The sequence below is a fragment of the Lepisosteus oculatus genome, chromosome 6, assembly GCF_040954835.1.
Source record: "Lepisosteus oculatus isolate fLepOcu1 chromosome 6, fLepOcu1.hap2, whole genome shotgun sequence".
Classification (NCBI taxonomy): Eukaryota; Metazoa; Chordata; class Actinopteri; order Semionotiformes; family Lepisosteidae; genus Lepisosteus; species Lepisosteus oculatus.
This window is the reverse complement of record NC_090701.1, coordinates 16977830-16990066: the sequence shown is the minus strand read 5'-3', so window position 1 is coordinate 16990066 and position 12237 is coordinate 16977830. Positions and strand designations below refer to the sequence as shown.

The window sequence follows — 12237 nt, the reverse complement described above, 5'->3', positions numbered from 1 at the left end:
GAGAAAGAACCCGAACTGCTTCTCTCTTTTCTCTGTTGTATTCAGCAGCATTATGTGCAAGTGGCAGCGGTTGTTTAGAAAGGAATGGGTGTCTGTTGCCCGTAAAAGGACAGTGGAAAAATGATGTGGGCTTCATTGCTATATCTCTGCAACTTTGCAACAATTCTCTATCTCTTCCTTAACTTGGTACCACTGGTACTTAACTAGTTACCACTCAGATCTCTGTAAAACCTAAATTTTAACGAGCTGTTTCATTTTAGGTGTTATGTTTTAAGTTACAGAGCTTTGATTTTCTCATATGTAGTAGCTGAAAACCCTAATCAGCGTCCTCACTAGTGGTTTTAACAATTAGTGAACAACAGTTTTGGAGACGTCGGTACCTAATGTCTGTGACAGTCATTTTGCTCATTTAAGAATTATATTCAGATGTGTTTGTGAAGAACAGGAGAGCATTGTCTAATTTCAATTTGATGCTTCTGAAATGGAATGTATAGAAAAGGTTGAATTATTAAACCATTTCTAGAAGCTCATAAAGTAGCTTTTTTTCTACACGGGATACATTTTGAGAGGAACAGAAACACACTTCTGCCTTCTTGAAACCCTATCTGTGGTTTTCATGCATGTGTACAAGTAACATAAGTTTGTTTTTTTCCATTTTGGGGGGGATTCTTTCATTTGTTTGAAAGTGTCATTAGTTTTCACGAAATTTCACTAATACATTTTCTCTGTTTTGAATAAGACTGATGTGTCTTAAAACATGGTGGCTGTTTTTTCTGTACGTATAATTTTATCTCATTTTGGAAGAAATGGTTTCTGAAAAGTAATTTTGAAAAGGTGTGTAAAGGTAATTGATGACACTGTTCTGTATCTTTCTCTATAAAATTCATCTTTTTGCTATGTGTAGAGTGGGAGATAACTCTGAAAAGTTTTAACTTGTAGCAGAAAAGTAATTTGGTTGCCATAATGTGGGGAATGCGAACCATAGACTGAGAAAAATATCACGAGATAAAGGTGGTGAAGGAAAAGGGTGTTTCTGCGTATACAAGAAATTGATGGTATTGAAAAACATTAGATTTTGTCCTTGATAAAAAGTGAAGAAGTCCTTTGTAAAATGTGCCACAGAGTCATAGATTTTCACTTTGCATGTTGTATCTTTTTCAGTGCTTTTTTTTGCAGTTTCACAGCATAAACATTATAATATGGCCAAACAGGAAGGGTAGCCTGAAAGTGACGTAAAGACATTTATTGTATTTTTTTAGACTACATTTGACTTTATCATCAAGTTGAATTTTTCTTTCAGTGTGAGGAAACAACAGTGCTGTTGTTATTGTGGCGATAGACTGTTACTGCCAGTCTGCTTAGGGGAGCTGCATTTTGATGATGCTGGAGATAATACATTGAGCCAAAATAGTTTTTGGAGATTGCTGAATAGGGCTATTTCATTGAGGGTGACGTAAGCACGTCAAGACACGCCTTACGCGATAGTTAATAGGAATTATGATGTGAACGTTTTACACCCCTCAGATCTGGGTAGTGAGACAAAAAGGTTGGAAGGAGATGAAAGTGGAGTCTTCTGGGTACACATATGAATCGTTTCTTTTTTTTAGCATCTGTTAAGGTTTTTGAACAATAGAACACAAGCCTAGGTCCCATGACCAAACCATTCACACACACTTCCTGTCGTTTGTGTAACTTTAACAGAGAGGTCAAGTGAAGACTGGGCAGAGCCCAGTGCGTTCCCTGTCACCCATCCCTCCAAAGCTCTTACTGAGTCTTCTTGTGAAAGTTACCTGAGTCTTCGTTGTTATCATTCCATCAGTGTGGGCCTGGTATGACTACCTTGAGTACATGGCGTTTCCTCAATTTTCGAAATCTAGTGAAAGTACGGTAAATCCACAAATAAAAGGATAGTAAATCCACGATAGACACCTAATAGCAACATTCAGTCTTTTTGTAACTACCGAGTTGCAACTCTCTAGGTTCTAACATTATAGACACTGTGTGTGTGTGGAGGTTACTTTTGCCACTTGGTTTTGTTTTGCTGATTTGCTTCCTAAGTAAGCCAAAATGAGGTGAGTGGGGGGTGTTTGCTATATTTCGCCAACCCTACCTCTACCTCCCTTTTCTCAGTTCCTAGGAAACTTAATCTGGACATACTGTATGGGTCAAAACCCTGACAGGTGGGCACTCTGTAACCAGCTTCACCATTGAGTATTCCTGTCTTACCCAGTGTAACCGGCGGCCTCACCACAGACCATAAAAAATCGCTTCTAAATATTTTCTTTCACTTAAGTCTTGAGTCATTCATTCTTCCACAAAGCTTTTACTGTACTGTATACTCAGTTTTTTTCTGTTTACCTCATATGTTCAAACAGATTCCTAGCGTGCTGAGAAAGGCAGTCCTGCTGTAGCTGTGACATCGGTTTCTTATGTTGTCAATAAATTGGAATGTTTCACCTCCACACGGGAGGTGGAAATGTCATTTCCTGTTAAAAATAAGGTGTCATTTAAGGCACGTGCTGATGACTAGAACATGCCATGTAGGCCTGACATGTTGGTCAGGATGCAAAGGATCGCATGTTGAAATTGCACACTTCCCAGGTGGTTAGATGAGCAAGGCCGAAAGCAGACGCTTTTCCTAAAATGGGTAAGGTGGTGAACTGCATGTTACCAGTGTCTCTGTTAGGGTATGATTGTGAAATGAAGTTTCGCATTGTTATCCGGGCCTCCTGAGTGGCTGAACTGTTAAAGGTTCAAGCCCTGTGGTCATGGCTGTGCGCCTGGATCATGTGAGGAGCTGACGAACCAGGATTCCCTAAGCGGAGGAACATAACTGGCCAAGTGCCACTAAGTTGGGGGTGGGGATTTGTTAGCTAGGGCTCTCTCGGCGACACCCATGCCCCATCTCTGCGACTCTCCCCGCGTTTGTGCTGAATCTCCAGTAGGGAGCTGTGCTGCCTGTGAGCTGTTCAAAAATGAGCGACTCGAAGTTGGGTGAGTCAGAGGAATCTGCCTGGACTTCCTTTCCTCCGAACGGTTCTGGGAATCGTGGCCGCGAAGGCCTCACCAGTTGTTGGCAAAACAAATCTTGACGAATCTCCAGCTTTCTCAGTTTTGAAGAAACGTTTGAGATGGGACGGATTCAGCAACAGCATCGTCCTCCAACTCGTATAAAACAATATGTGTATCTTTATCAGCAGTATCTGAAGGCATAAGTAAGGGATACGGACTGCCTTTCAGTGTCCTATTCCGCGCATAATAAGTGCTTGTATATTCTGGCTTTATATGCTTAGTATACCTGTGTGAGGTCGAAAAACTTAAATCTAAAGGTTAAAAAAGAAAGGTTTATCTTTGTTTCCAAGATAAAACTTCATTTTGCTTCCTAAAGTTACTCCACAACCAAGCCTAAGCTGAAAAGATAGCTTTCATTATACATTTGCCTCTGTACCAATAATGTATGATTTTGAAATTATTATTAATTTACATTTTCTGAGGTAATGTTTACCTTTAGCTGTGAATCCAGAGCAAAATTACACAGAGTGCTGCCCTTTGGTCTTTGACGTTATCGTAGTGGCCTTGATGTCTGCCACAGTTGTATGGAGGAAAAGCAACTTTGATCCTCCTCCCATTTTTGAACCTGGAATGGTTGAGAGCCAATCCTGTCTCACTGCATTTTAGTCGCTTGGACTGGTGTGTTTATAGAAATAAAACAAATTAGGCAACATTCATGGCACCATTCAGTGCAATTTTTTTTTCTATGTTTAAACTACGAATAAACTCTTTCAGGTTTTCTTTAAGTCAAAGACATTTTCATATTTACAAGACCGTTTGCTAGACAAAGGGTTTTAAACATACCTTAGCCTTTAGCCTATTCGTCATAAACTGATCACCCATTAACAGCTTTTGAGACCGGAATGAGTGGATGTTACAGGAAGTTATTTAAGGTGAGGTTGTTGGAATAACAGACTTGAAGTTGGGTGTTTCTGAAACTGTGGGCAGAGTACAGAAAGAGGTGAACCAAAGTATAAACAAGCATGATGGTAATCGCAAGGTGCCAATAAGCAATAGCGATAAATGCAAGTGGAAATAAAATCAGCAGACTCTTGGTTCACCCAGGACCAGGGTTGGGAACCAGTGGTCTAGAATCTGATTTAGATCTAAACCTTGACCCACTCTTCCGAAAGCAAATTCGTAAGCAATACTTGATGGCTGATATCCTTTGGGGCTGTGATAAATATCCAGGTAGTCTGACAGGCAGGTTAGTCAAACTGGATCTAAATTGGGACTAGCTGTTGCATAACTAGCAACTGTTCAGTTGTTTAATATACTAATTAACTGTACTGTAGAATAGATAGCAACACAGGCACTGACATTGCTGGTCGATGAGAATACATTGATCATGTTCTGTGCAGCTGGGTCTTCTTTGAAGGTAGCTAAAAGCCACCATGCAGCTATATCAGGTGTGCATGGATTTTCTGCAGCTCAGAGCAGTTTTGAAAAGTTGCAGCAAGAGACTGGCTGGGTGAATACAGGGGAGCATTGCTTCCCTGGGTACATGGCATTTTAGGTTATTGTAAAATGGCCAAAAAATGATCACAAGGCTGCTGTATTGCATGTTTGATTGTAGATTTTTCAACCAATGGATGAAGAGGTAAGGAGTGGTCTGAGTATTGTTACCTTGTGACCAAACATTTCAAATTGCACTTGGAAAGACTCAAATAGTGCTTTCACAGACTGTCATGATGTGATTCTCCGTTGTGCTGCACAGTTCTGCTATCACTGTGAGAAGACAACCAATCTTTTTTTCACTTACTATAATTGTCACTTAAGTGCTTAAGCCTGTGGATATCGTATTTAATTAGTTGTGACAAAGACTTGAAGTGGAATGGCGTTGAAGTGGCAGGAATACTTAGCCCTGCTTCGGAACGTGGTTCGTGCTGTTTAGTCATTCACCTGCATGGTGAGGTTACGTATTTTGGCTGCAGTCAGATGTTACAAGTGTAGTGCATCAAATTGTATTAATGGTACGAGAGATTCCTACAGCATGCCTGAATCCTAGAATTACAGTAATGATAACTTGCCTACAGTCTAGACTTAGTGTACACCGCCAAACATATGCTGTGTTACCCCTGGTGATTTTAGCAGCTTTTATTGTGGATGTTTGTTTTATAGTTATTTTTTCCCCACAAGGAAAGTGTGACATGTAAAATCAAAGTCCACTGCAGTGATAGGAAAGGTTGGCTCCTAGCAATAGAAATCGTTGCTGATTTTAAGAAGTACAATGCAGTGAGAGAGCACAGTGCGTTCCCCGTCACCACACTGTTTCCATCGGTTTGGAAGGGAATGGATTATTGGGCTTGCTATGGCTGTGATGTGGACATGATGTTTTAGGTTACGGTAAATTGTAATTGTATTACAGCGTTAGAAAAGGAAGAACATGACGAAGGTTTGAAATGAGATGGGCACATGTGGCTTCTTACGATGCTGATCACTTTATTTTCTTAAGATCCTGTCTACTTCCTTTCTTGAAGAAACATGTGCTAGAAGTAGGTTCCAGACTTCTTTATCTCAGTGGTTCTCAGTCCTGGTCCTGAAGTACCAGTGTCTCTGCTTATCTTTGTTTCTTTTGGTCCCTTAGTTAATGGTAGCCAGTACTGTAGGTATGCTTTCTGGGCATAAAAGGCATTATTTACTTCACTGTCACCAGGCAGAACTTTATGAAGTTTCTCCTCACATTGCTAGCTAAGAATTAGCAGTTTTATTTGTGCAGATTTTAAGGGATGGTGCAGTGCACTGCAGTGTGGGGTTCCTAGTTTTAATACCCCCCCCATAATAGCCTGTGTGTGCCCTGCAATAGACAAGCATCCCATCCACGGTTTATCTTATCTGGTCCCAATGTGGTTATTGAAAGTGATGGTGACGATGGTGATTTCAGACTGAACAACTTGCAACATATGATCAATGATGAACACAGGTAGGAATAACAGTTTATCAGACAACTCCCACAGTGAGTCAGCTTTTCCTGTATTTAAATAAAACTGGTTGTGTTTCAGCTGCCACACCTGAATGTGGCCAGTTCAAAACATTCACTGTCTAGCACGTGGTTCAAGATCTGAGTGCGCTAAAAAAACCTAAACCCACAAGCAGATCACTTGGTAGCAGCAGTCACCACATTGATTGAGGCCGGGGTTGGAATAAGAACCAGTAGACACTGGAGCACTCTTGGATGAGCACTGATAACCACTGCTCTGTGTAAAGACATGTCTTCAGTTTTCATTTTTTAAAGGGCATACACTTCACTTGTGTGCTCAGATCCTGGTGTTGATGTTGATATAATCAGTGCCTTGCAAGATTTTAGGTCCCTCAGTCAGTCTCCAGGCTGAAAATACCAAATTGTTGTAGTCTTGAGAAATCTGGCTTCCCATGCAAGACCCACGGTGCTCCTTTGTCCTGCCCGAAGAGCAGCTTTGTTTTTCTTGAAGTATGGTGACCAAAATCTCTTCCATTAGTCAAACTAATACACGGTGTTAGGCAGCATGATTTGATTTAGCATTTTGTCCTTCTTTTTATGGAATTCATTAATGTTTGTGCAGTGCGTTTCTTGAAGATGAGCCAGCAAAAACAAAGTCCCACATGTGCAACAAACAAGGTACAGATGTAGGAAACCATATTGTCCGAAGAGTTGCTAGGGGTTGAACCTTTTCACTACGCCGGTTTCTGAAGGGTGTCAGTTTTGCTGCATAGATTTGCATCCCAGCTAGTATGAATCACGAGATTGTGATGCGGTGCAGTTATTGTCACAGTTAATGTGGTTTGTGGAAAACGTGTTCCCCCTGTGCGCATGTGTGTTCAGCTCTAAGCGGAAAGATCTGGTATAATTGTAATGCTGCGATTCTTGATGGCATTGCGTCATTGTTGTTTCAGCTAAAAATACTATATTTTCTTCTATTATTCCGTGATTTGCTAAGTATAATACATTTGACTGTTAACTGTACTTATCTGTATCTTATGCTTATTTGACAGTGGTGATAACTATATTTCGTTTTTCCAAGGAAGTCTTGGGTGTCCTTACTAGTGAATCAGGTCATTTCAAGGCACGAAGCCCTGAGGACTGTTGAAGTTGATGTCTGTGGAGTTGGAGCAAGAGAGGTTTTCGCCGTGTCTTCGGTGTAAACCGACACGAGGGGCTGCGTTTCGTGTAATTTGGTGGTGGGGGGCGGATGTTTGGAACTAACGGAAACCCGTAAGACGCTGACGTCTTCGTGTTTCCTTGTGTCATTCTCCGTGTCCCAGCTCCAGTTCCGAGCGGTTCGCTTTTCGGTCCGCTGTCCTGTGGGACACCGTGGTCTGGAAGAGACCCTGGGTTCATTTCCGCCTGGGGACTTCACCAGCCCCCTGGTGGCTCTTTGCGCGGGTTTGACTTCCTCTCCTTCTCTCTCCCCCTCGCAGGAGGACGGGCAAGTCCCGGAGCCGCAGCCCCTACTCCTCGCGCCACTCGCGCTCCCGCAGCCGGCACCGCCACTCCCGCTCGCACAGCCGCCCCTCCAGCATCTCGCCCAGCACCCTGGCCTTCAAGAGCAGCCTGGCCGCCGAGCTCAGCAAGCAGAAAAAGGCCAAGGCAGCCGAGGCGGCCCGCGCCGGGGCTAAGGCCTCCAACTCCTCCACACCCACCAAGGTCCCAGCCCCGCCTGCCACCGCCACCGCCACCGTTACCGCTGCCTCTGCCTCTGCCTCAGCCGCCGCCGCCGCCGCCTCCACCTCCACCTCCCAGCCCCCCTGTCCTGGCGGCCAGGCCAAGGAGCCGAAGAAGCCCAAGCTGGAGCGGCCCCCCTCTCCGCCCCCAGAGAAGCCCGCCAAGCTCAAACCGGAAGGCCCCAGCCAGCCCCCGTCGCCCCCGGAGCGCTCGGTCAAAAAGGTAGCCCCCGCGCCTCTTCCTAAAGAAGTGAAAGTCAAAGAAGAACTTCCCCCGCCGCCAAAGGAGAAGAGGAAAGCCCCGGCACCCAGCAGCCAGGGCTCCAAGGAGAAAGAACGACTGGTTCTCCCCCTCATCTCCACCCTCGCGCCCTTACCGCTGCCACCGGTGCTGCCAGAGGACTTGGAAAATACAGAAAGGTGGGTGGAATAAAAGCTTTATTAGGGTCAGAGTCATAAGAAGGTCTAATCTTCATACCTAATAGTCTTGGAAGAAAAGGGTTTTGGATTTTTCTAATGATGTCATTATAAGACCTTTCGTCTGTGTGTCAGTGGTCGGTACTTCGATAACTGGTGTGGCACAGGAGAGGTATCGCTTATTCTGGGGTTCCAATAGTCCCCCCTAGAGATCCCGCGATAACAGGGAGTGCGGCTCTCTCTCACTCTCCTCCCTGACAGCCGTGTGAACCTGCAGTGAATAGCTCATTAATTACGTCTGCTTTGCTAATTGAACACCCTGTATTAGACACTCATGTGGCTGCTCCAGGTTCACCTCACAACCTCGCCAGCAGCACTCCAGCTCGGGCGCAAACCATTTTCTCTCCCTGAGCATGAGAATAGAGTTCTCCTGTTCGAGCAAACACGCTCACCCTTGACATTGTATATCAACAAGATACCTACAGAGTGATTTCACACTGGCTCCCTGCCTCTTTCAGGGGGTTTTGACCTGAAGCCGGTTTAAAACACAGTCCCAATATCTGCGCACGGTTACACCAGTTTTAACTTTTTTAATCCATGTCCTCATCTGGATGACTCATTTATTGATTAAATAACCCTCCTCATTAATATGCCTCCTAATACTGCGTTGCTTAACATTTTGCATTTTTCTACAAGTCTGTGCGATCTTCTGGGTAATACACGTCACATCGGATTTACACATTGAAGAAGAAATATGGGTTAGCTTTGTGCGTTGAAGTATCACCTGCTCGTGGGAATAATTATAATATGCAACTGTTTTGTAAGCCACACTTTTCTCATAATTAGAAATATGTTAGTTCACTTTCCTCCTTTGCCTCTTCGTCTTATGATAAAATGCCAGTTCTCAGGGGAGGAGACAAGCACATGAAGACGGGAGCCAGATAATGGTTATATTCTTGTAGAAAAGGGATTTGTTTCCCTGTTTGGTTATTATTGGAAACATGCTTGTAGTGCACAGGTCGCAGGTTTCAGGAATTTTGTTTTCCCGACCTGTACAGCAGAGAAGCAAATGACAGCTCTTGGTGGAAACATGTTAGATTTTATTTTTATTTTGGGGCAGTTGAGTTGTTTGCAGGTCTTGGGACCGCAATAGTGTAAATCCATAATAATGTTAAACTGAGCAGGGAAATTACAAGATCACCCCTCTTGAGTAACACTACAAAAATAGCTACCTACTATTATACTATCAAGGCAGCATTTCATAAGCACTCTTGAACAGTTATTAAAGATGCCGAATGTTCAGCTTTATTACTAAATTGACAGGCAATAGGAGCAGGAACAGGAGAGGTTAAAATTGCTGGTGAAAGTCATTTTTATTTAGTTTATGTGCAATTCGTTTAAAGATTAATTGATCAAAACATACAAGCATGATTAATCATGAGCACATTGCAAATGAGAGGAGGTCATTTTTTATTTTGTCGCTCTTTTTTCTTGTCTGTTTCGGCACCCAAAAATATACCAATTGTCACAGTTTGGGACATAAATAATAGTGGACAAAAAGCTATGGTTATGCCTTTATGAGAGAGATCCTTTGCACATGTGTTTTAATTTAAAAAAATACATAACATATTAAAGATTAAAGTGCAAAGAAGAAGGGATACACACACCTCAGTAGTATAGGGATTGATTCAGAAATACACCATGGATAATAATTTAGAATTATTTTCTCATTTCTGCTCTGTAGTATTTTAAAAGCTTGGGCAACACCAGAGTACTATTGTAATGACAAGCTTTCATTGTGAACGTTGCTCATTAGTCATAAGACATAGGTGTTTAAACATTGGTTTGTAGACAATGAGCTGTGATGAAATTAAGTGATAATATGATTAAGAAGTGTCAGAAGTCAAGACCTCAAGGTACTATGTAACAGAGACACACAGGCCAAACAAGAAATAAAAGCTTTTTTCCTTCAATGTTAAAATAATTTAAATCAGTTTTTCATTAGTATAATTTAAACCCTCTATAGAAAACATTTACCTTAGACCAACTGACAAGTTCTCTGCTTCTTCTACACTTTGAGGGCTCATCCAAATCAAACGTGGTTACAAGTGTGGGCCATATTAAAGGTTTTCATGCATATATTATTAAAAATAAATGCCTTCCTTTTTGGGGGAAATTTTTCTTTTTCGGAGGTGCAAAGAAGATTTAAAACATAAGGTGGTTCAAACTTCAAAATGCCAAACTGACAGTTGTCTTCTGACTCTATAGTGAATGGTGTGAAGGAACTACTCTGTGGAGTAATGGTTTTCTCTTCTTATACACCACAGCTGGGGAAAGCACAGAAAGCTTTTAGCATTCATATAGTCATTTTTAACACATTTGTTGGTCTAAATTGGCTTTACAGCAGAAGGCATTTCCTTTTTTGAGGTCTTGCGTTTCAGGTGTTGATGTGAACAGGTACATCAGCAGAGAAAGCTTAAAAAAAGAAACTTGCTCCTTCAAATATGTACCAAGATGATAAATCTCACTTTTCTCAGAGCAGTGCTATTAAACAAGAAACTTTATCCAAACATTTTGTTATAAGAGGTTAATTTTGTTCCCATTTACTGTGGTGTATGACTATATTTGTAGGGCAATATATATGTGGATTTCTGGCATGGAGTGTGATGTTCTGGCTTTACGGACAGGGTACTAAGCACCACTGCTCTAGACAGCTTTTCTTCTAGGTATCAGGTATCTCTTGTATCAGGATCTCTTTAAAGCAAACGTACTTGAAAGTTTTACACCTTAAGTCCCATTGGGACTAGGGCTGGGCGATATGGCCAAAAACATTATCACGATAAAAATTTTCATATCAGTCGATATTGATAATTATCACAATAAATGTCAAATCATTATTTCTTTCAAGTTTAAAGGCAGATTTTTTCTCCTGAGTGAAAGTTGAAGAAACCAGACAGTTAAATGGTAAATTAAACAACTCTTTAGTTTAAGAACACAACAAACACTTGCCAAACAGCAGAAACATTAAACAAATCTGAGGTAGAGAGTATTCCAAGTCTTTTTTTATGTCAAAAATGCATGAGTAAAATTTACAAAATAAATATCTTAATAGAAAAATTTGCCCTGGGTTTGGCAGAACACAGCAGACAGGAGTTTTTCTGTTTTCTTTAACTGTGGTAAGCGATTCTCATACATTTTGCTGTTGTGTCCTCTTTTAAAGCCTTTAAAACATGTGATGGTCATATATAGCTACACCCTTCACACAGCCCCATCCTACAGAATGAGAGCTATTACTAGAGATGTATTTAGAGTGAATATATTGAATTCTCAGCTGTTACCCCATGTACACAAAAGAATGATTATGGATCCAGCAGCTGTTAAATCGATGATTTTTAAAAAGTTTGAGTAAACCCTTTTATGCTTAAAATCAAGATAAATTTTGAGCCGTGACCTAATTTTAGAAATTTAATTTCACAGCTTGTGTCCTTTTTTCCTAAGCACACTCTGAAGTATGCCTTGTACAAGGTGCTCAATATTGAAATCTCTAATAAATGTTTGGGAAGAGTGTCAGAGCAATATTTACAGTTGCTCTTTTAATGCTAGATATCAAATCATATATTACAAAGTCATACATCGACTACATTCCTCTGAAATGAAATTGATCATGATACCTTTTGGTACCTCCAATGGTACACTCGGACATCGGCTGTGTCCCAAGTTATGTACGTTTTCAGTAGAAATATTTCACTGCTACTCAGAAATGTTGGGGAAGAATATTTCCCCCAGATCCTCTGTCAGCACTCGTCAGTTGTTCAGAGGCATATCTCAAACGAACATCATAAGAACAATCAGCACTGATGTTCGGAATGGTTGTGGCCAAAGAAAATTCTTAAATTGTATCCTATTTCAAGAGCTGGCTCAATTGGATGAGTTCCACAATTACAATGATGAAGATTGGTTTCTATTGGAGCGACACATTGTCTGAAGCAAATCCTCAAGATCTGTGTTCCCTTTCTTGCATGTTATGAAAAAGAATTAGCTATGTACTAATCCCTGATTGTTTAACACATCCAATCTTTTAGTGCTTGCATCGGACCTTTTGGCTTTATTAATATCTTGCCAAGAAAC

General features: G+C 41.4%; 1 protein-coding gene across 1 annotated transcript in view; it reads left to right on the top strand.

Annotated features, from left to right (window-relative positions):
- Positions 1-12237, top strand: part of cdk13 (cyclin dependent kinase 13) — a 31846-nt gene that overhangs the window by 2626 nt on the left and 16983 nt on the right. The window contains exon 2 of the mRNA XM_006634413.3: positions 7450-8112. Within this exon, the coding sequence (XP_006634476.2) occupies positions 7450-8112 (663 nt within the window). The remainder of the gene's footprint in view (positions 1-7449; positions 8113-12237) is intronic.